Source organism: Cydia splendana, chromosome 13, assembly GCF_910591565.1.
Source record: "Cydia splendana chromosome 13, ilCydSple1.2, whole genome shotgun sequence".
Lineage (NCBI taxonomy): Eukaryota > Metazoa > Arthropoda > Insecta > Lepidoptera > Tortricidae > Cydia > Cydia splendana.
This window is the reverse complement of record NC_085972.1, coordinates 9,573,816-9,595,663: the sequence shown is the minus strand read 5'-3', so window position 1 is coordinate 9,595,663 and position 21,848 is coordinate 9,573,816. Positions and strand designations below refer to the sequence as shown.

General features: G+C 35.2%; 1 protein-coding gene across 1 annotated transcript in view; it reads right to left on the bottom strand.

Annotated features, from left to right (window-relative positions):
* Positions 1 to 2,267: 2,267 nt before the first annotated feature.
* LOC134795996 (uncharacterized) overlaps positions 2,268 to 21,848 on the bottom strand; it is a 65,177-nt gene continuing 45,596 nt past the window's right edge. Inside the window, exons 3-13 of the mRNA XM_063767897.1 lie at positions 20,027 to 20,163; positions 18,312 to 18,512; positions 15,959 to 16,195; positions 14,402 to 14,508; positions 12,878 to 13,097; positions 12,265 to 12,414; positions 11,504 to 11,650; positions 8,535 to 8,696; positions 4,602 to 4,816; positions 3,598 to 4,518; positions 2,268 to 3,509 (exon numbers count right to left, since the gene is read on the bottom strand). Coding sequence (XP_063623967.1) covers positions 2,954 to 3,509; positions 3,598 to 4,518; positions 4,602 to 4,816; positions 8,535 to 8,696; positions 11,504 to 11,650; positions 12,265 to 12,414; positions 12,878 to 13,097; positions 14,402 to 14,508; positions 15,959 to 16,195; positions 18,312 to 18,512; positions 20,027 to 20,163 — 3,053 coding nt within the window. The 3' untranslated portion in view covers positions 2,268 to 2,953. The remainder of the gene's footprint in view (positions 3,510 to 3,597; positions 4,519 to 4,601; positions 4,817 to 8,534; positions 8,697 to 11,503; positions 11,651 to 12,264; positions 12,415 to 12,877; positions 13,098 to 14,401; positions 14,509 to 15,958; positions 16,196 to 18,311; positions 18,513 to 20,026; positions 20,164 to 21,848) is intronic.

The window sequence follows — 21,848 nt, the reverse complement described above, 5'->3', positions numbered from 1 at the left end:
GGAAATCTAAAAACCAGAAAGCTGTTTTATTGAGAAAATGGATATGTATTATGAAATCATGTCATGCCTTTTAAAAACCAAAAATGTACTTCAGTCCAGAGCGATAACATTTCCGAAAATACATATCCTAAGAACAATTTTGCTAACTCTTAAAACATTCTAATTTCTCACTGCCATTGTTGGATTGATCACCATCATATTTCCATTTTTCAACTGTTGCTTTTCTTATCGTGGCTTAAATTCCAGTTACTTAATTTAAATATATGCGACAAAGAAAAAATTAAAATATTTCACTTCTCTCTTATCTCGTTTTATTCTGCTAATGTAAAACCTACCTTTTGTCAAGCGAAATAAAGATAATATTTTAGTATGACACAATGTACAAATATGAGGGCTCGTCTGAGGGTGCTATTTGCTACCCCTCTGCCGGCAGTTTAATGACCTCCATTTTTTCTGTACTAAATAAAAATATGTCATTGTCATGAACAAACTTTTTTTTTCATAACTTAGTCTCTTTTGTGTTTTATTACCAAGGCTGTAACAGTTTCACAGATTCTTTGACAATTAATAAGTACATTAATTTGATGTGCTAAGCCTTGTTCTATGAAAAAGGTGAAAAAGGAAAGGGGAAACGAATCTAATATAGAAATAATCTATCGGTACAGTAAAATCGGAAGAAAGAGATTCTAGGTGGTATTTCATATTCTAGTCAGGTATTTAAAAAAAAACCTTGCTTGTAATTTTTAGAAATGACTTTAATTTTCCTTTTACCGTGAAATAAGTACAGACTTTTAAAAATCTTAGTCAATAATTTATTCACAATTGTTTTGTTATACTTAAGTTTACCACTATATTGTACACGGGAAAATATTTATCTTAACATTAAGTTATACAGTTTGTGAACGCTTATCTAACATTTTTACATTCTATATCACATTTCATTTTATATTTTATTTATTACAGTAACAACACAGTCACTTCTGTGATGCTATCCAAATTAATATATGAGTAACAATTCTAGGGTATGAGTTAGTAACATTTATTTTCTGTTCAAACAGTGGCCAAAATAAATGATAACGAAATAATAGTCAGAGTTTAATTACCACCGCCCACAGTGTTAATTGTACATCGGTGAGCTTTATGCCTTTTGTAATAAGGTCCACCGATGATGTACAGTTAGGAGTGCTGCTTTTTGTACTGCCAATAAAATACGGCCTTTGTGTGGCACTAAGTCAAAAGTTTCGTAAATGAATCATGTGATTTCATAAAACCAAAATGAATTAATCAAAGCAATAACTTTTACGAGGTGAGCATTATTTACTATACACAAGTTCTAAAGCTTATCTGCATTCACTCAGCAAAGATATTCTCAAAATAATATTCTGAAAGATTTTGACTTATCGATAGTCGGGTATTCGGCTCTATGCTTATTTAACCCATAAATGTGTAATGAAAAGCATACATTTTTATGGATTGCATTTGATTTTATTATTGATTAAGCTCTGCAGGTCCTATTTAAAATATCTTAGATTGGGGTTACTTTATCCACGTTTCTTGTGTTTTTCGTCATAAAGTCGTTCTCGTGTCAAAAAGACCTTTCATTTAATACCACACACGACAGGTTTCTGAATAAAAATATTTTTTTCCCATACAAAAAAAAAGATTACGTCATAATTCCTTTATTTTTTTTACAATTTTTAGTGCTTCGCGTCAAATTGATTCAAATGGCCTAAAGATCAATCGTACCGATTTTATACCTTTAACACCATTTGCAGAATTCTACTGAATTTCGGGGTGTACCGCTAACACTATGTAATGGTAAATGGTAAAAGGTACTTGGAATGCATTTTGAGTTATTAACATTCGAGTTTTATTTTGAAAGAAAATTCTGCACAAAGTAAGTGATCATCGTTTAACTATAATTTTATAAAAAAAATGAAAAAAAAATCGAAATATTTAAATATTGAAAAGTTTATAATCTTACAATTTTTTTATATTATTTCCATTTTTTTGGAGAAATTAAAAAAAAGTTAAAATTAGCAAAAAAAAAATAGAATATTGAATGATTGTAAATTGACAAAAAAGTTTGTAACACCTATAGGCTAAACATAGAGAATAATGACATTTTAAAAACAAAACTTCCGTGAGACACAGACATATTAAATATATTAAAAACGGGTCACTCACGTATTTTAAGTCGAAAAACGCTCGACATGTTTCACTCCGTACCGAGGAGTGTCATACGTGAGTGACCCGTTTTTAATATATTTAATAATGACATTTTAAAATAATGAACGTTACCTCGGTTCAAGGTTAGTTAAGACGTGATTATATTTTAGAATGTTCCATGTTAAACATTAAAATACTTTTTTATTCTTTTACACACGATATTCTTTCACTCATTTTTCTCTGACATGCCTAGTTACTTTTGAATACAATAAGTACACTGTTTAAATTGTATCTTAAAACTGTATTGTCAAGCTTTTTATATACATTTAGATATGTTATTTGGGTATACAATTCTATAGGATGCTCAAATTGAAATAATTGTCAACTTTTAAGGTTTCAGGACTTGTAGTGAAACTTATGTAGCGTACATTTATTTATTTATTCTATTGCACGATTCATTATTACTACTATATTTTCGTGAAACATGTCAGTTAAGTAACACAATAGTATGGCAATCAGTTAAGGATTATTTACACTTTATTAATATCGTTACATCACTAGAATTATACAAATAGATTACTTACATGTCATGTAAAAAAAACAGTATCTTGTTTTAGGGGGATTCCAATAGTACTAGTGATCAAATTTCTTTAAAGTTTCGCCAAGTATTAAAGAGGCACTTTGGCCAAATCAGTCTTCACTCTAATTTTACACAAACACATTCATTTCCTAAACAAATCTGGTATTCGCACTATACAGTAGTTTCTATTACATCCGGAGAGGGTCAACAGAAACCATCCTTGAGATCGGGATACCCTAGATCGGGCATGGCCCGCCTCGAGCCCGTGCCGCCGTTGCCTCTCGCGTTGTCGACGCGCATGCCTCGCCCGGCGCGACCTAAACTAGCGTACCTTGTATCTGCAAGCTTATCCCTTTGTGCTACCTCGTCGTAATATCTCGCGTCGTTCAACCCCGCACAATACTTTTGACTCAAACTATATTTATCTATAGTTGCGTATTTCTGCACTGTCGCGTATTGCCGCGTGGCTTCAGGAACGCCGTTGGTTTTAGCGCGATCGTAAGGTCTTTCTTCTGGAGGTAACGCACCGTCTAACCGAGCTTTAAACTCTTTGTCTTTTCTTCGACGCCTCCGGCATGCGCATAATGCGACTGTGACAGCACAAAGCAGAAGACCGACGCCGGCGGCCGCGGCTATGTACGGTGGCGGCAAGGATATGCGGAATGAACAGTTTGAATCATCTTCGTCGTACCCTGATGGACAGTGAGGACTACCATCGCACCATAAAGTTAAAGGAATGCAAGCGTTGAGCTCCGGACAGCTGCGAAGAATAGAAATTTTTTTTAATAATTACCATTTAAACGTAGTACAACTAAAATACAAAGATTGGTAGAATATTTTATACATACTTGTATCGGCAATCCAATGTGACAGAACTAGGCATAATATTTGAATCTGGATCCTTCTCGAATAATGGCTGTTTCATGACCTCTATCCATTTAATTGAATAATCTGCTGGCTCATGTTGTAGAAAATCAATAACATAGCTTCGGGCATGTGGTTTCAGCGATGTTTCCAAAGGCGTTTGAGCTGACTGCCATCCAGGTGAAAACAATTCAATGAAGTTCGACCCATCGGGACACACTTCGCGCGGTTGCGATGTGTCTCGGGCCTCATAAATAAAAAGTCTATTAGGAGTACGACAATATGACTTGTCTGCTGTCACCTCAAACCCTGGTATTTTTACGTATAAATATCTCCCTTGTACAGGAGTCACTTCATCTCCACCTGGTTCTATTAGCCAAGGCCTATGAACACATGATACTTCTGCTCTAACACTTTCTGATATAACGTGCCGATCCCCAACTATTTCTGGCGCTGATGGAGTTTGTCTTTTGTCGAATAATCTTATTTCTCCGCTGCTTCCTCTTAATTTCCTTTCCCCCCAGCCGGATGAACATACTGTTTCATCGCCAGGTCCACTAGGAATAAATTTGTATTCACCCTCAAAAGTAAAATCGTCGTAATCTTCTGTGATATTCATCATTGTCACAGTAAAGTTGATTTCTACAACTGGAGCAGTCAAAGTATGAATAGTTAAGGGTTCAGATCGATTTGTACAAAGACAATCCCTTTGAATAGGCACTCCTTCCCAAGGATATTCGGTAATAATAATCTGAGCGAAGCCTTCGCCTCCAATTGTTCTTTTCGCAGGCCTATCACATTTCCAGCGGCCTGCCCGGGAGTCTTTGTATGTACTACATTGTTTGTTCCCGAAGTAACTACTAGTAAAGGTTAATTGTATCCTTTCTCCGGGTTTTGCTTCAAATCTGTAAACAATGTTTTATATAAATATTATGTTCTGTGTTATATAATACGTGTTAATATTATTTGTTGTTAATATTTAAATTACCTTAAGATACAAGTGAGATTCTGTGCACCGCCTCGCCCGTAATAGAAAATAGCTCTCGGAGATTGAAATCTTCCCGAATAAGTCTGAGCGGATTTGAAAATTCTGTCGCAGGCTGACTGAGAATCGACCAACGGCTGCCCTTGCTCGCTCACATCCACGAATTCATACCGGAGTAGGAACGAGACGGGGTACAACGCCGATCCTTGACGGAGTTCCTGAGGGAAAAGAGATGATTAGGTAGGTACTCCGCTCGACAACGCCGTATTATGTAATTCAATGACAAAGTGTTCGATACACGATATGCAAATGTCCCGTGTTACATTACATTTGTAGAGAGGTAGTATCAGTCACCAAGGTCGATTTTAACATGACACAAGGCGACGCGGTGTAGTAAAACTTCAAATATTTAGTTAAGGAACTTGCCTCGGTCCTTCCTCTGTTGAATTTAATATTGAATAATAAAGCAGTTCTCAACTTGTGACTTTAACAACTTGCTTAAGCCCAGGTTTCCTACATTAACTCGGGCTTTCGTGTATTCGAATTCACTCTTGCAGAATGCCAATACTAATGTTAGTTATTTAATTATTATAAAAGCAACGTAGGCCACTCATGCGACTATAAATAGGATTGCTCTTCACTCTATACTCGCGTGAGCATATCAACTCATTCAGCCCCTGCCCAGCTCTATGCAGCCAATTAAAACGCTTTTCATTTTAATTCGACCACTGAATTTGAAGCGAGGGATCCTTTAAAATACTTGTGTGAACAAGTATTTGTGCGATTTTCCTGCCTCTAACTATATAAACAAGTCATGTTTAATGGTTTATTAATTAATCTGCACTAAAATGTATTTACTTTATTCGACATGAAAGTACATGTAATCTGAATAGGCACATAAATGCTACATAATTTAAATCGAGCCTTTGTTCTTATGCCTCACCGAATCTGATTTGCATTTGAAATGTCTACGGGAATGTTTCGGAATGCACGTACACTTCAGCTCCTTACAGTGTTTCGCGCAATAACGCGACAACACTGGAGCATTCTATCACGCCCGGAGTGGAGCACGTGCTTGCATTATTCACAATGGCAAATGCAATGCTTTGCGCGCGCGTGACTTATCTATGTTCCAGGTCAATGTTTCATGGAAAAATCTAGCTAAATACCCTTTGGACCGGAGCTAGTAACTTACATGGAGCGCTTCGAGCTTATATGCTCTATTTGCTCATCATAGTCTGAGTGCTTTACCTGCTAGCATGAGTTGCGTTCTCGCGCGCGACTCAATATATCTAGCGCGACTTCAAGTATGGACTCGCGCGCAAGAAGCAACTTATGCTAGACCGCCTTTATAAACACAGATTTGTGAAGGGTTACATCGATTCGATGCTACAGAGACGTGTAGACGTGCGAAACAGTATAAAATTGCTTCAAATATCGGCTATTGTTTAACTTCATTCTGCTTTAAATAAAATTACTCTGATAGAAATACAAACTTTAAACCCTGAGTAATTTATTATTAATATAAAGCGGCAGCAAGATTAATCCTACGTTGCGTTAAACATATAAACGAAGAATGTACACAGTAGTTACTTTTTTTGAACAGGCGATCCTGTTATAAGTTAAATACCTTATACTTACAATAAGTTAAATTGCTTGTGATATCGTGCAATTGCCGTCTACATTGTGCTAATTTTACCTATCTAATTGCGCCTCGTCATTGTTTGTCGCCCAAATATTATACCGCTTACTCGTATTATTATCACCACAGCTTCTCAGCATAATGTACTGTAATCTTCACCACTTAGCATTATGTCTACTCAGTCTTGCGCTGAATAGGCGAGAATGTTTCCAAGTGCGTTTTGCATTGAACTTGTAAAAGGAAGTGAGGTAAAGTCAACGTGTGCGCGGCAAGCAATATACTGTTAAGAAATAATTATCTCGTAGCAAACAAGAAGCTGCGAAGCGTAAATGGAAACTATTCATTTGGTACGGCGTCTTACAATTAACAAGGAAACACTACTAGATAATAAGAAACCTTAGTGTGAGCGTAGCAGCGATGTTTTATTCCCTTAGAACTAGACAGTTCTATTCGCTTTAAGATACCCTGCATTATACTTACTAGTACTTTTATGTCATATGAATAGTCTAATATATTATGCCTAGACAGCGTAGTTACTATTTTTTTATAATACTCAACTACAAAGGAATCATACGATGTGACTCGTTAAGTATTTTCTAACGTGTATTAGTACAGTCGACATCAAACATAACTAATGTTTGCACTTTTGTACCTTAGTTTGTAATACTTGCAATAAGGTGAAAAATGTAAACATATTTTAATGTCGAAAGTACTTGATACTTTCTTTGTCAATCGTCGAACTTCAGTGTTGGAAATTTCTATACCTACATAGTTAGCGACGCCACAATAGGTTTGGTAGAGGTTAGGTGTTATTAACCTTATTACCTACTACGCAGTACCTATTGTTATGACTCATTTGTATTGTATTAAATATACAAGCGTCTGACATCGAAAATCGAAGAATACCTACTAAAAAAGTGTGTGTGTGTCAGCTTCGACCTACGACTGGAATTTACTCCTTACGAACGATTAATAATACATTATAAAAGGAGATCGTCGATTTTCTTAGGCGTTTGGGCCCACTCGCAAATTGAACGTATACATGTAATATATATAGGAAATTAATCGTTATAATTGCTAGATCATGATGATAAAATGAGAGTCACGAAATATAACGGGAATTTTGTGAAATACTGCAATAAAAACTTGAACATGACAAGAAAAACTTTTATATACAAAAGCGTATACTACTCACACTATTCTGTAAAAGTGTTTTGACTTTTTAAAAGAAAATAGACAACGTCTGACATGTAAATGAAACTGAAATCGTATCCGCGTTCAATAAAGAGATATATTTTGATCTTATTCGGAAGTTCATTGTTACTTCTACGGAGAGTGAACAGATTCATTTTAAATCTTCTTTCAATGAAGTAAGGTTTATTTAAGGTTGGCATTACTTGAAAATATTTGACAGTTTGTTAAAAATGGTTGCGTTTAGTTAAATAAAAGTAGCATGATATCGTCGTATTCTGAATTCATTTAAATCTCCAAACTATGTAACTAAATAAAAAGTCAAATTACTATATTTCTTAACTACTTATTTTAGGCATTTTTACAGTCGATTTAGAATTTAAAAGTAGGTATATATTAAATAAATAATAAATGACACTACCTAATAATATTTTGAATAGTATCGAAACGCACTTATGGCTACCCACCTTATAGTTTAATGCAATGAGATTTTATAACTCCTTAGTGAAAAAACCTCACGGTTTGTGTGAATTTGAGCGTTATGTCAATGCTAATAAAGATGTTGACGACGGCAAGGCTTTTGTTAATATATAATACATTGATTTACGGAAATGAATAATATAATGTCTTTTAATTATATATTTCTAATTCCCGTTTCATTTTTACCCAATATTATATCTTTTTCAGTAATAAAATGCGTATATAATTACTGTAATAGTCTGTACCATATACGTGATGGTTTACTCTGGGCCCAAAATCGATGATCTCCTTTAAACTCCGCAAATTGACAGTTGTTATTTGTTGATATTGAATAAAGTGTTTCCATGCAGCGTTTCCATAAGTTGCGAACGGAACATAACGAAATGTAACGTTTGATATTACTCCCCATAAATTTTCATACCCCGCGTTTATAAATGAAAATCGACTCTTAAGAAGTAAACTCCAATAAGGTCCAAATACCTGAGAAAAAAAAATTGTGGCTAAGTATAAAGTTAGTTACAACCGTAATGCTTTTTTATTTACACGCTAGTTAATAATATTCTATAAAAAAAATCATGATGCACGCTGCATGCACGGTTTTTTTTTTCAGCACAAATAATTACCTGTAGGATCGTAAGTGCCGGTCCCGTGGTGATGTAGCTCTCAGACGGAGCGCAAGGCCGAGTGGCCCGGGTTGCGTTTGATAAAAGAGCGTGGTCGCAGAGTCGTGGCGACTCCTCGCGACAGAACGACCCCAGCAACGAACGCTTGTCCGCCATGTCCAGCTGTGGAAATAAACCATATAAGCACGAAAGGGGCTTTTTCACTTCTCATGCTCAAAAAGTGCACCTTTATGTCGTGTGTAGACGACATAAAATCGCATTTTATGCTCTAGAGCATAAAAGTAAAATTTTCTTCTAAGACTAAGGTAATCGGTCTCAACAGCCAAACAGTTAAAACATATTGCACAATTTTACTGAGCAATAAAATTGTGTAGATGAAAAAACTTGTTATATTATTTTATTTTTGCTACAATTTATTAGAAATCCGTATTTTCTGTCATTAAATTTAGTAAATCACATAAAATAGGCGTCGATTATCGTTCAAAAATGCTCCGAAATGTTTGACTTGGCAGACTTCGGCAGACTTCGCTTCGCTCAGACCAAAAATTGCCTCGGGTAAAAATGGGTCACTTTATGCCCTTGTTGTACAATCTACTATTGAATCGCGCCTTGTAGGAAATTGTAACAACTATTTCGTATTGTGTGCGGCTGTTTAAGATGGTAAGTAGGTAAGTATGTATAATAAAACTATTTAAAAAACTCAGCTGGATATACATTTTATTGAGCGTTTCTTTTATTTTTTGCCATTTTTATATATTGTAACCTTTTTTGCGACTTTTGTGTTATTTCTACTTAGAATCACGAGCTCTTTCGATCCTAATGGGATAAAAAAATGTCCCAGAGGTTTTTCCTATTGTGTTACAATTTCCCCATACTCTTCGTATTGCGCTAACAAAAAGGAAAGTTTGAAAAATGTATGGAAATTTTAGGACACTTTTTTCTCCTATAAAAGGGCTCGCGATCCTGACTAGAAATAACACAAAAGTGGCAAAAAAGGTCACAATATATAAAATGGCAAAATATAAAAGAAATCATATTATCATAATTATTGGTTGGTAAGAAGTGTTAGGTAAACAATATAATTTCACATGTGTTGGGCTTGTATAGCCTTTAATATCATGTAGCTATAAGTAGAAAGCTTTTGATTAGTCAGGTTGATAGACACACTTCCTTAAACTCAATAACCCTGTCTTATCTGCAATGTATCGTTAATGACAATAATGCTATTAAAAGCTTGCGCATTTAATGTGTCAAGTCCGTAAAAAAGCTAAAAGTCAAGCAATAATCACAGTCGTAAGGACTCCCAGCTAACTGCTCTTTAAAACATTAAAGACGTCATGGCTCTGGTTCCTTCTGCCAAATTGCTGCGTACATTATTATTACCTTAATGCATGAAATGCCGAACGAATGTGAAAGTAACTGTACTCGTAACCATCTTAATAGACTCTTAAACGAAGTAACGCCCCAGTGAGTTATTTGCGACGCAAAAAACTTTTCCTTATTAAACTACCAAGTAAATGACTTGACTCAAAGCCGTTTATCTATTCTTAATGCAGCCAGAGGAATAGCAAATGAATGAAACGAAACACCGCACTGCAGTTGGTAGAGGAGTCGGTAAAAGTGCTCAGACACATTAAAGAAAATTAATGTTTGGCTCCCGACGTCAAGTGGGGAGGTAGTTGGCAAAGTGAAATGGTACGAATAAAGGCGGTGAGAACGCTACCCAATTTTATATCGCTTCTGTATTTGTATCCATGGCATTTAGTCTTGCGCAGTGCGAAAGTTCCGCTTCTACGCTTAAGTTAATCCACATTTCATTACCATACACGTTGGAAAACTTTTTACATTGGTTAAAATTTGTGCTGCGTAAAAGTTTATGTGGCATAAAGAATTTAAATCTAGGATACGTTTATTGAGCAAGTGAAGATAAATAAAAAGGATTCTATTCCAATTTAAAGTTTTGCTTTGTGATATTCTTTTCGATCTCATACATGTAGATTCACATAAATATATCTCTGTCTTTATAATCTGGTAGATAAGTACCTACCTACCTGCATTTTATCTTTTATGAAGTTTTAAAACTACCTAGTTATGTATTTTTAATAAGTAAGTACCTAATATAACAGAAATATTTCAAATTATAATCATATTTTCTTTGCTTTGTAGTTTGGAACGAAAACTAAAATATTTAGAGTAAGAATAGTGTAAGACACAGAAAACAAAACACAAGGAAACATAATCAACGGACTTCATCTATTTGCAGTTCAAGTCTATCATTATAGGTCACCGTAAAAAGAGCATTTTAAATGAGAAGCATTAAAAAGTAGGGAAGAATCTTTTTAAATTAAACTTTTAATAAAGTTCTGCGAACTACGAAGAAGGTACTGTGGCTATGAAAGTTGAAGCGAAGTGTACTTGATTGCTGTTTTTATTTTCGAAAGTTTTTAACCTCTTTGCGAAATTGATTGTGAAATATTTTTCATAGTTGAGTTGCTGTTATAATAAATAGTTACGTAAATTACTTTATAAACTACGCAGCTCGATGAAAAATGTATTGAATCACGAATATGAAATTGCAACTTTAATACATACCTACGTTTATATACGTGCCCAAAAGTTTGTACCTATATACTACCTATGTATAAAATAATAATGAACGTCGTATACAATTTTAATTACAAAAGTTCCTTGAATTGCGAGAAAGAGGAAGGAATAGCCAGAAATATAGTTTATTAAACATTTGTGGATGTGACCTGTTAAACTGTTATACATTAATATTAGGTACATTTATTTTTATGGTTCCACTTTCCACGCTTTCTCAGTGATATTTTTATATGAATTAAAATACTAATATCTCAAAATACTTATTCGTATATTTTTATTTACTAACTCTATATTGTTCTCAATACCTTTTTCTGATTTATATTTAGTTCAGATATTAATAGTTCAGAAAGTTCTTTTAAATATACCTTTCTCTCAAGATCGGCATCAGGCGCAGCCCCATCCCAAATGGTCAGCTGCGAGGAACAGTCTTTCTGCTGGTCAAATCCTGCAGGTTCAGTGCCTGCTGAATGGTACTTCACGAAGGAGACCCACACGATCTCATTGGGTCGACCCTAAAATGTATGAAAATATGTAATATAGCACAGTTGCTCTGCTTGTAGGATGTAATTAAGCTACATACGTAGCTAAAAATATATTATGTTAGTTCGACATTCTTACACCTTTTGTTGATAAGCCTGGCAAAGGTATTTCCTTTACAAATATTGTTTGTAATATAGCTGTACAAAATTAGAAAGTCATATAAAACAACAAAAATGCTTTAACTCGAATCTAAATTAAAAGGAGTACAGAACAAGGCTCGGAACCGGTTTTTCGTCATACAAAAAATACCGGTAAGTATTATTTATTATTTTTCGTTCTTTGGTTTATTATTTCATTTTTAATATGACAATCTAATAATACCATGTTGTTACCTAAATACATGATTCATCAGTCCTACGTAAATAACATAAAATAATGGGCTATTTTGAGTTTAAAAAAAACCGGTTCCGAGCCCTGGTACAGAAATCTTGGAAAGAAATGCTAAAATACCATGTTGTTACCTAAATACATGATTCATCAGTCCTACGTAAATAACATTAAATAATGGGTTAATTTGAGTTTAAAAAAAAAACCGGTTCCGAGCCCTGGTACAGAAATCTTGGAAAGAAATGTTAACGACCCTCACTTGAAAATAGTAGACGCACGAAGTATTCGGCGGCAGGGAATGTCGAGGATTTCTCAGAACTCCGCTAGTTTTGTCTGAGGATCGAAGTACAAAGCGGCACCGACCGTCTAAACGCACGTACGAATGTGAATCTTTGTCCACGTACAGCACCTGACAAAGAAAAATATTTCAACTGAAACCACGAAGAATACTAACGAGTACGATGAGGCAATAGAAATAAGTTAGCGGGAGATTGGGTTATAGATGGACGAGTGTACCATGTGCAATTTGCCTGTGCAGAGTAGCGTAAATCTGTTTATTATTACTTTGTGGTTTAGATTAGCAATATTTTTAGCTAAAAATTCAAATCCAAATATTTTTAGAACGAAAATATGCAACTGTGTTCAGTTTTCTTCGAAAATACATATTTTCATAATAACGTCGATTAAACGTGCATAATAGATGATTTTACTATTTTAACTAAATACCAGAATCTAGCAGAAAAACATTTTGCATCAATATCAGACATATTTCCATTAATTTAAATTAATAGTTTCATAAGATTATCGTTCCTTGAGAATTCAAATGTTAAATACGGCATTATGAAATATATCTTGATACATCTTGATCTTACCTGAACTTCAAGTTCAAATCCCGGTAGATAGCTCAATGGCACTGGATGGAAAGGATTGTCATATGGCGATGTATGGAACTCCAACAGCATGTTAGGCCCGCGGCTGATTATATCTGGTACTGCGTCTCCTCCACACAGTCTAACCAAAACGGGAGTTTCTCGAGTGGGGCCGTCCCACACTGTCAGGTAATCCTGGACAACATTGCACTGGTCCCAAATTCTACAAAAAAAATGTATTATGACATAACAATTTTCACCTAGCTTTTAACTAAGCGCTATTTTGGTTGCTTAGTAACCTCATCCCAGGAAACAGTTCAATACGAAATCTATTGCCATATAACTTTCCAATGCAAATCGGAAACTAACCCTTAATAGCATTTGTTTGATTTCCTTGCGATGTTTACATGAATCGGAGAGCAAGCAGAAAATTATATCAACAATAATATTTCGTACCTACATAAATTCCTAGTAAATCATTCCAAGTTCCAAGGTCGCAATTAAAGTAACAAAGTTGGAAATTGTAGCGAACGAATAGTTGTTCCTAAGATATATACTTTTCCTATGTATCTAAGTATGTATTTATTTATTTAAGTCGTGTATATAGTCACCTAATAACAGTATAATCTTCGCTTTGTTGTGAGCTAAGTGGAAATGTGTAAAATTCTCCCCAAATATTTATTTATTTGCTTGTAAATTATTGTGTACTTTGACGTTTTGTTAGTATAGGATCCGCTGCCTTATTAATTTTCAATTAAATGTTTAGTCAAAATTCAAACAACCCGTTACCCGTTTTGTGTATTAATTAAGTAAATAATAGAAATTGCTAACGATATCAAATTTAGGTGTAAAGCTACATTTTCTTTGATCAGCAAATCTCAAATCGGTTAATTGAAGTACCACCAAAAATACTAGAACACTTTATCATCAAATATAGCCGTGTGGTAATGCATGTTAAGTAAACGTAAAATTATGTAACTAAGAAATATAATCTACGTAATTTGAGAAGATAAAACATCTCTTCTTCTTCTTCTTCCTCGTTCCCTCAATGCTGAGGATCGCGACCACATGCAACATGTCCCCACTGATTGCGGTCATAAGCCAAGTGAACTGCACGGTGCAGGCTGCCGCCACTCGCCTTCTTCATGGCGTCAGACCATCTCTTACGAGCCCCACCCCGAGCGCGTTTACCATTCATTCGCCCCAAGATGATACACTTCTCCATATCATGCATTGATGATCTCATAATGTGTCCGAAAAATCTAAGGGTTCGTTCATGGCATGCTTCGGAGAGCCGTGTGGTAATACTGAGTTCTTCCAAAATAGAGATGTTAGTTCTTCTAGCTGTCCAAGGTATACGCAGCAGTCTTCGCCAACACAACATTTCAAAAGCGTCAATCTTAGCCACATCACAGCTTTTCAGGCTCCAAGTTTCGGCACCGTACATAAATATCGAGAAGACAAGAGCTCGAACCAATCGCACAGATAAAACATAAAAACATTGATATATATTCAAATAGTACTTACTTTAAAACCCTCTGACTTCTATCGTATTTGACTATTTGGTCTTTGATATGTATTTTATGACTGTTTGTCTGTCTTACTGCTATTAAAACATGCTTATCCGATGGTATCTGAAACAGATATAAAAGTTTAAACCACCAACAAATTATGTAGGTACAGTTAGCAGCAGAAGTTGCTAAGCGCCAAGCAGGCGAGGTGTTCAAAATTACCTTGACTCGCTCTTATTCTCATAACAGTAAAGTCGCGTCAAGATCATTATGAACACCTTGCGCGCTTAACAATTATTGCAGCTGACTATACCCATATTTTAGTTTGCATGCAATTTCAATGCATGCAAGTTAATACTTACATCAATACATACAACCTGTCCCAATACATCAATTTGTTTTAAATCTAAAACTATCTTCCAAATAATGCTAGATCATCACTTCTAAATGACAAGGAAATCCTTATCAGAAAAACCAAACGAATTTAAAAAAAAATTATACCTAAATATAAATTACACTAAAAATATTCTAGGAAGGAATATCAAATTTTCTTATAATGAGCTTCAGTATAGTACGGTGTGAATTTTATATTAATTATTACTGGAAACAGCCGCATCAGCAGCACCGCCGGTAACGTGTTTCGGTTACCCGGTAATTTTTAATTATTCCCATTCAGGTCTGCTTCTGCTTAAATATGTAACAGTTGAATCCTGTCGCGTTTATCATAATTAACAATGATTTATTCGAATATGAACCGGGATCAACTGCTATTATCATTTAGGTCAACTTTATTGGGGAGATCAGAGTGCAACACAATCTCTACAGCTGCAAATCGCTGGCCCAATATTACAAGGTTCAATGTTTCACTTTTATCGAACTGAAATTTGAACATTGTCATAATGACATGAAGTCGAATTTCAACTATCTTGAAAATGTAACATAGAACTCTGTAATATTAGGCCAGCGAAATGTCATTTGATTTCAGATCTCATCAAAAATTTATGCAGCGTTGTAGTCATGTAATAGTTTGTCGACTGTTAAATGGACAAACATACAACATTTGAATAACTTTAAGTACGGTCTATGACTGTTTGAAAACCGCATTAGATCGTTATAGTTAGGCGACATGAGTTGGCAAGGCCTTATCGTGCTCGACTGATAGCTAAATATTTATATGCCTGCCTACGCATTTAATACCACAATAAACCAATAGACGATGCTAAAAATGTAACTCCATTTAACCACATATTTGTAAATTCAGACAAAGAGAGTAATTTTACGTATCAACCAACCCAAAAATTGAAATTTCACTGTTGTTAAATCTGTTATTTCGTTGCTAAATATTATTTATTTGTAAAATCACTAACAACTGGAAACAGCAACAATCTATTTTGTGGATTGGGAGTTAGCTTTTGTGCAATTGTTTAAGCGAAATTGAAGAGCAATAGTACTAAAATTAATAAGCATAACGGCGGAAATTGCAAACGTAGTTTGGCAACTCCATCCGGTTGAATAAAAATCATGCAACCAAACGTGTCGACAATGACAAAGAAAAGCTCGTTGCTTCGAGTACCTTGGTATGTTCGATGCGGTATGTACAGGTGGCGTTTCTCGGGTACACCCCCGGGAAGTTCGGCGACTGGATGCGGCAGGCTCGCAGGTCGCAGTCGCTCAGTATGCGGTCGCAGTAGGTCCCCGGGACCCGGTCCCCCCTCCAGGCCCCCACAGTTGCGTTCCCGTACCGCAACCGCGCTTCACTCCGTCTTAGAAACTTGTAAGCTAACTTGAAGTCGAAATTGTATCCAACGCCCTACGAACAAGGCTGACAGTTAGTTCGTTATTAGTTGGTGTGTTTACTGTTGTAAAAGTATTTTAATTTTGAGTTCGCAATCAATTCTTTGTCGGTCTCGTATGAAATTAGGAGTTCAATGTAATCCCGAGGGTCTTATTCGGCTTAATTAATTGATCGAAAGTTCAACCCTTGCACATAATACGGCTGCTGCCGGCAGATAAAGGAAAAGCAGCGAACCGTTAAAAGCGGGGTGATGTGAAATATTAGTCGAGTCACAGGCGAAAACACGTAGTTAGTTACGTCACGTCAGTAAAACACAAAGGGATGCTTAGTGACTCTTAATGAAGATAAATAACGTTGTTCATTAATAAGGATTAACTTTACTATGTGCGAAAAGATACACTTAATTAGTACGCTCGCAATTTAAACGAGTTTTCGAATAAGGTTGCTTTCAGATTACATTTAACACATTCACTGCCAGCGACCCGCTAGGCGGGTTCTCTGTTCGTAGTCGCTTTCCGCTACATACGGTTTTTCCCGTGTTATCGGCTACGCTCGTAGCGCGTAGCTCGCGCTGGCACTGAATGTGTTAACACATTCAGCGCCAAGAACCCGACCATCGGATACACTGTTCATAGCGACTACGCGCTCCATACGGCGAAGACGTGGTTACGCGCTACGAGCGTAACCCGTAGCACTTAGTGGCAATTAATAAGAAGAAGAAGAAGAAGAATCTTTTATTTGCAATAAACATAATGTGTTAAGACTCCTTAGATATGTTATTTTGACGACCGGTCTAGCCTAGTGGGTAGTGACCCTGCCTGTGGAGCCGATAGTCCTGGGTTCGAATCCCGGTAAGGGCATTTATTTGTGTGATGAGCACAGATATTTGTTCCTGTGACATGGGTGCTTTCTATGTATTAAAGTATTTATATATTATATATATCGTTGTCTGAGTACCCACAACACAAGCTTGGGCTTATCGTGGGACTTAGTCAGTCTGTGTAAGAATATCTCATAATATTTATTTATTTATTATAATTATATGATTAACTTTATTATTTTTCGAAATTCCTACATTATACCTGCTATAAAGTTGTCCGTCTTCACATCAATAAATAAACAATAAAAACTTATGAAAGCTTTTATAATATTATTTCTGTTTGTTAAGCAACATTTTTCAGTTTTTTTAAACATCAACTATGAAGCCACGAAGAATTAGGTCCATTATTTCAATATTGTCTTAAACTTAGGACAATTTTGCAGTAACGAAGCCAACTGGATAAGTTCATTGAACAAGAGGATCGATAACTCCGTTGTTGTAATTGTACCCCTCGTAAAGTGAAATTGAGATTCAGTCTAAAGCAAAATGTGTATGTTATATCCACTACGAAACGATATGTAGGTATGTAGGTAAGGATCCGATTACTACGGTGGGTTTATACATATACCTCTACACACAAGGGATATCAAATTCATTTATGTCGAATAATTATCGAATTGTATTGTACTTTTAATGTTTTATTTTTGTGTCTCAAATCCAATTATACTTCGAACGAAAGTAATGTTTGATAATTGTACGTGTGATTTATTTATAATCTGAGCGCTTATAAATTGATTTTTATAACACATTAGGTACTGGTGTTATCGCGGACATTACTCCTTTCTTATGTGGATACGATATTTTACGATCATATTATTTATAAGATGATTTTAAGTAAATTATTTACTTAAAATAAGTAAATAATAATAAATAATATAAGTAAATAATTTTAAGTAAATTATTTACTTAAAATAATCTTATTGTAGCAGGCTATACTTCTCTTAAAGCATACATAAGTAGAAAAGTAACCTCAACCTATTTAAATTATAGACTCCTCTCTTGTAGGCATTTTGTGATACACCCTAGATTAAAAATAAGGATTCATTGTGACAACATATAAAGTAATCTTGTATTTAATATTGTATTGTAAATATGCCACAAAATTTACAGTTCAATTATCAGATACACTCGTCGGGATTTCAAACCAAATACACAAACACATTAATGTAATACATTTAATGGAGCCTCTAAACTGTCCATAAATTGTAGAAATATTAATGGCAATACAATCGTCCATAATTTACCACCCACCTGTTGGCTGAGCCGGTCAAGTCTCAAGGTCATATTGATGGAGTCCGACTCGCTGAAGTAGACGGTGTAGCCCCATGCTGAGCCGCACCACTGCCCCGTCGGGGGGGAGGGGCTCCTCTCGACGATGGTCATGTGACCGTCGGGGCAGCCGTCGGATGTGAACGAGACGAACTTGCCCACGGTGAATGTGTCGAATGTTAACTGCAACAAGGTTATTTTATAATTTCCGGATAAATTAATTGTTAATTTATATTTCTGCGGAAAATTATATAACAGTCTATTATAAACTTAATTATTTTAGTCTAATTGTAAGCATAGTCAACAAAAAGATGTTCATGGGCCTATAGTCTGTATCTTTAGGTATTTAAATAAAATTAAACAAACAATTTGTACATTTTCGGGTAGTTATAACATTTATTGGTTAACCAACCAAATACAAAACCACCTGGATCTATCAATGAACGACCTGAGTTTAACCTACATTATTATTTGATCATGTAATGTTCTCATCTGCCCTCAACTGGCTTAAGGAGCCATTTGAGGGTAGATTTTGTTTACTTTTATTTAAATAGCTAAAGATACAGAGTATAATTACCGTCATCGTCATGGATTTTTACTTTTGTCATCCTAACATGAAATTGGAATTGATAATTTAGAAACAAGCTGGATTAGTTTGTTGTAGTATTATTACAAACATAATTTCCAGTTTTAATTTCAAACGAGACAAAAAGAGATTGTTTCTAAAGTAATCCGACTGCTACGCCGCGGCAGCGTTGTAGCGAACGCGCAGGAAGCGAAGAATTGCTACGTCACTCTAACTTAAATAATGTAGCTAAGCGTAGAAGTGCTACAAATTGTGTTTTTCAAGTAATCACTGTTAATACTATATCCCTTAACACATTCAACACCAAGAACCCGACTGTCGGGTACACTGTTCGTAGCGACTACGCGCTACATACGACGAAACCGTGGCTACGCGCTACGAGCGTAACCCGTAGCACTTAGTGGTATTGAATGTGTTAACAAGAAAAAACATAAAATATTTAATTTGGATGTTTGTTTTTCTAGTAGGTAATTCAGTTACTTTTGCCAATATCATATAGGAACGTTATTATTGTGAAAGTGTAACTTACCTGAAAATATATGCGCTGAAATAATCATCATCATAAAACCTATATATTAGGTCGTTATTGTCTGAACGGAATTAAAAAATAAATAAATAAAATGTACCTTTCCTCGTGGGAATCGACCGTTTACCGTCGACTTACTCGTACTAGGTCAGCGTAATAACCACTGGAGCATCGGTGCAGCTCTCAATTAAATCGAAACGTCTCTTGTGTATTGTAGTAACTTTTATACGGTCAATTTGGCTCGATATTAATGTACAATTTTTTTTTTTGTTATTTTGTCAAAATCACACAGACAACACACACACACAAATCTGTGAAGTTTTTGTTCGTTTAGCGCTTATTGACGTAGAGAAAATGTTTATTAACTAACTTACTCGTAGCCGGTGATGCGTTCAGTAAATACTTATGCGTTAACATATGTTTATGCCTACATTGAACGCATTATCGGCAACTCTATCAAAATAATAATCCTCTTCAAATAGTCCCCAAACTGGAAATTTGGGACGGGGTCAGGGTCATGTTACCCAGTGACATGATCCCATCCCTTGAGGACGAACCGTAACAATTAACTAGCATTTAACGTACCTGTATGATATCCCCATAGTTCCCCCCGGTGGCGGTGAAGTTGAGATGGCACACGAAAGGCAGGTGATCCTCGCGCGGCCGCCGCACTTCCAGCTCGTAGGTGCGACCCACGTCGCCCATGTATGTCCTGTTGCAAGCTGCAGGAAAAACATAGGTAAGTATAGATATTGATTAAGTTTTGTCAGTGGTGAAATCCCGCCTGATGGTCTGCGGTTGTAGTAGCTTATGATAATGAATTTTAAGAATATAATGCGCATTTTCGATTGTTGAAACTATTATGCAATCCTTATGTTAAGGATACTCTAATTTTATCATACTTATAATACTATCTAGCAGATAGAATAGGTACCTACTGCTAGTAGCATGTATTGGGTCTATCAGCAGTCTATCGGGTAAACCAGCACTTAAAAACGAGGTTTATAAAATCAAATATTATATTTTACAAAATAAGTAGTGAATACTATATAGTGTTTTAAAAGTCTCAGTACAAGATATTATTAATAAAAATGTTATCAGCTTTTTACAGTCAGAAAAGTACGTTAGTAAAACACATCTTTCACCCTTTTTTCATCTCACGCCCCTGGCTGCCGGTCTATACTGGCTTCGATACGCTACTTTGCGCAACTAGAAGATGTTGATTTCAACTATTATATAGCCAGTTTCTTCGAGACCACATGGACAATTTGATCGCCGTCTTCGAAACGTTTTAAAAATTAATTAAACGCGATTAAGTCCCGTTATCGTACACAAATCTTCTTCTTCTTCTTCGCGTTATCCCGGCATTTTCGTACATAAAATATTTTTTTTTATCATTTATTTACATACAATATATATACAGTGGTACTACTAAACGAAATTAATAACTAGCTTAAATCTAAAATAGGCCCTTGAGGCATTGTACCAAGTAATTAATTAAACATACGAATATGTATTTAGTATATTTTTTAATTTTCAAATCCACTAACAAATAATTTAAAATGGGTATGATTCAAAAAATCCCTTTGAATAAAAATGTTTTCACAAAAAAAAAATACCTACTATGCTTTTATCTTGTGCAGCAAAAATTAAACTTCAAAACAAAATCTACGAAATGGTTTGACACTACGATAAAACTTAACCTCCTTGCTAGTAAAATATTAAACTCTCATTTCGGCTTTGTAATATAATTATTTGGGTACAAAATCATTTTACATTATAAAAATTATACAGTTAAGTATATGTATGTTAAAACACTGGCTATCCTGTACATTCCAGCAAAGTACAAAACAAACACAAACACCAAAAATTAACATCTAAAAATGTCCACAGCCAAAAAAACAAGGCCAAAAATTATGCAGCAGATAATAAATAGGTGCGGGCTGCGGTACCTGTGTTGTTAATCCTTCATACACAAAAATAAGGAAATGAGAAGTAAAAAGATCGGAATAAAGCGCGCCAGCCAACACAATGGGAGCGGCCATATTTTTACATTCTTTCAAATAAAAAACCGTCTTTTGTCTACTCTGACAGCGCATTACATAGCATAAGTGTTCACTTAGCCGTTAAATGTTGTTTGCTTTAATATTCTTTTGTTTTTGCTTAAGGCAAACACGTCACGGACAGTTTGATGGTTGTCGTGTCACTCGTGTCACGTTAAGTGCTTTTTCGTATAAATTATTCTGTCAGTTTTTTTTTTCATATTGATGAAAGTACTTTTATTTCTTACATTTGTTGTGTTATTAGAAAAATGTGTTTATTTTTTTTATGTCTTAAATATTATGTCGATACAGAACATAAAATTAAAAATAAACATAAATAAGGCGTATAACTAAGGCAAAGGATA